The sequence below is a fragment of the Myotis brandtii genome, unplaced genomic scaffold, assembly GCF_000412655.1.
Source record: "Myotis brandtii unplaced genomic scaffold, ASM41265v1 scaffold866, whole genome shotgun sequence".
NCBI classification, from domain to species: Eukaryota; Metazoa; Chordata; class Mammalia; order Chiroptera; family Vespertilionidae; genus Myotis; species Myotis brandtii.
Genome location: NW_005371530.1, coordinates 1644216 through 1646656, shown reverse-complemented (window position 1 = coordinate 1646656; position 2441 = coordinate 1644216). Strand labels below are relative to the sequence as shown.

Genomic DNA, 2441 nt, shown 5'->3' with positions numbered 1-2441 from the left:
TTCTTCCTATAAAAATCCAACTCATTCTTTTATTCTCAAATGCCATCTCTTTCTTGGAATTTCTCCAGTCCTTTCAATGAAAATCGATAACTCCTCAGACTTAAACTTCTAATTTAATACCCATTTCATCTGATCTGATACTATGATTAGTCCCACAGTGACCATCTCCTCTGATTATAAATTCCTTCAAAGTAGGGATCTGGTCCTTTGGTGGTACATGTTCCTTGCCTGTGGAATGCCTGAGTGCCAGAAAAGCTCGGCCAATATTATCACATCTTCTTTATCCATTCATCCACTGATGGACACCTAAGGTTGCTTCCATATCCTGGCTATTGTAAGTAATGCTGCAATTAACATTGGCGTGCATATATCTTTTTGAATTAGCGTTTTCATGTTCTTCAGATAAATACCCAGAAGAGGAAGTGCTGGATCATATCGTAGCTCTAATCTCCATTTGTTGAGGAACTTCAATACTGTTTTAGAGAGGGTGAAAGGGTAGCATCTATGTACCAGGGCTGGAGAGTTGGGACAGGTTTCCCTTTCTACAGAAGAGTAGCCTGAAGCAGGTCAGGAGAAACTGAACAACCTCAGTGTCCTTGGGGAAGGCATGTGATAAGGTCACCACAAACATCCACAGTGCTTGGCATTTCTCAGTTAACCAGGTTGTTGCATATATATCATTCATAATTAAATTAGCCTCATAATTCATTCATTAATAATTTAGTAATGACAACTGTGTGGTTTAGCGTCAAGATGTGAAAGATCTGGGAGATATTGAGTGAATAGCCCAAAGTAAAAAGAGTAAAAAACTCAAAAAAGACACAGTAAGGAACTTTTTAAAAATTAAATATTTTCTCCTAGAGTTTTTCCAGCAGCTGATTCATTACAGTGAAGAATACAGACATGTGCCAATGCTAAAACTCTGGCTTGGCACAGTACCAGTAATGGCCATGTTTAAGGCCGAAACTATAGAGGTGAGTTGATGGTGACTGTGGTCAATGTTTCACTATATATATGATGGTGTGAGAATCTTATCAGAATAAACAGGAAATAAATGTCCTTATATTTAATTGAATTCAATATAATGAGCATTCCATTAAATATTTAAGGCGGTGAAGGTGCCATTTAATGCTTTCCAGATATAGTCTGAGTTCTGGGAAGAGTAGCAACTTCTACATGTCTTGGTATCAAGTAATATATTTGTCCTCCATTTTGGGGAAGTCTGCAATTGGACAGAACCATAAATAGATTATTCTACATGGTGAGCTCATATCATCTGCCAGGCGCTATTTTAAGATTGCAAAAATATAAGACTAATAAAATATAAGTGTTTCCCTTAAAATTCTCAGTGTATCCATTATACTTTTATGATTTCAAGTTTATTTTTTAAAAGAGAACACTAATCTGATATTAATGGGGAAGATGTTGTTAATTCACCCTATTGAAATTACTCCTAGAATTGTTTACCTTTCTTTTACTTATTATCATGACATTATTTGTATTATCTGATGGCTTGATGACAAAGAATTTGGGTCAGGAAGTAAAAATGGGATAAAAAGAACTTCAAAATTAACAGCAGAATTTCCTAGGGTTGTTGGGCTTGGATACATATTTCTTACTCATTGTGGTAAAACTCTTAGAGTGTGTCTGGTACCACACTGCCTAATCTTCTGGTCCGAAGGAGATAGCGAGAGGGCCACATGTGAGATTTCAGCCATTGCTGGCCTAGTATAAGTGGGCTTAGTACATGTGGATAGAGATCTGTCCAAAGTAGGGAACTGCAGCAAGATCCTGAGAGGCATTTTTTGCATATGCTCATCCCTTCTGCTTTACTTTGGCTCCAGGCAACCTAATTATACCCATGGTTCCCAATGCTACTTCTATCCTGGAGACATTCAAATGTGTACCTAGTATAAACCTTAATCCTGAGCTTCATACCTGCTTTCAGACTATGTCAACATGAATGCCTCCAATTCAACATACCTGATAATGAACTTGTGATTTCCATCTCCCTAAATGTGGTCATCCTTTGCTTCACCCACCTTCTCTTCCCTCACTCCTACCCTCAATAAACAACTGCACTTGGCTCCTAATTCATGGCAGGGGTCAGGGAATTATCTTGGACATTTTCATTTCAATCAACTCCAGATAGTCCCCAAGATGAGAGACAGTTGTATGCTCCAAACTCTAATTGAATTTCTTTGAATCATAGCAATGAAAATGAACCACAAAGAAGTAATTGTTATGAAATGTCAATTTAGAAAGTAGTTGTATTCTAGCCCAGTATTCTTATAATTAAGGTTGCTCTCATATCTCTATCTCTCATTATTCGTTTCTCTCTTTCTAAGGTAATTTTAACTAGCTCAAAGCAAATTGACAAGTCTCATCTGTACAGGTTCCTAGAACCATGGCTTGGCCTAGGACTTCTTACCAGGTAAGTC

The 2441-nt window shown here is 37.4% G+C and overlaps 1 protein-coding gene across 1 annotated transcript in view; it reads left to right on the top strand.

Moving 5' to 3' along the window:
* LOC102247921 (cytochrome P450 4V2) overlaps nt 1–2441 on the top strand; it is a 20860-nt gene that overhangs the window by 5151 nt on the left and 13268 nt on the right. The window contains exons 2-3 of the mRNA XM_014532241.1: nt 862–974; nt 2349–2434. Of these exons, the coding sequence (XP_014387727.1) occupies nt 862–974; nt 2349–2434 (199 nt within the window). The remainder of the gene's footprint in view (nt 1–861; nt 975–2348; nt 2435–2441) is intronic.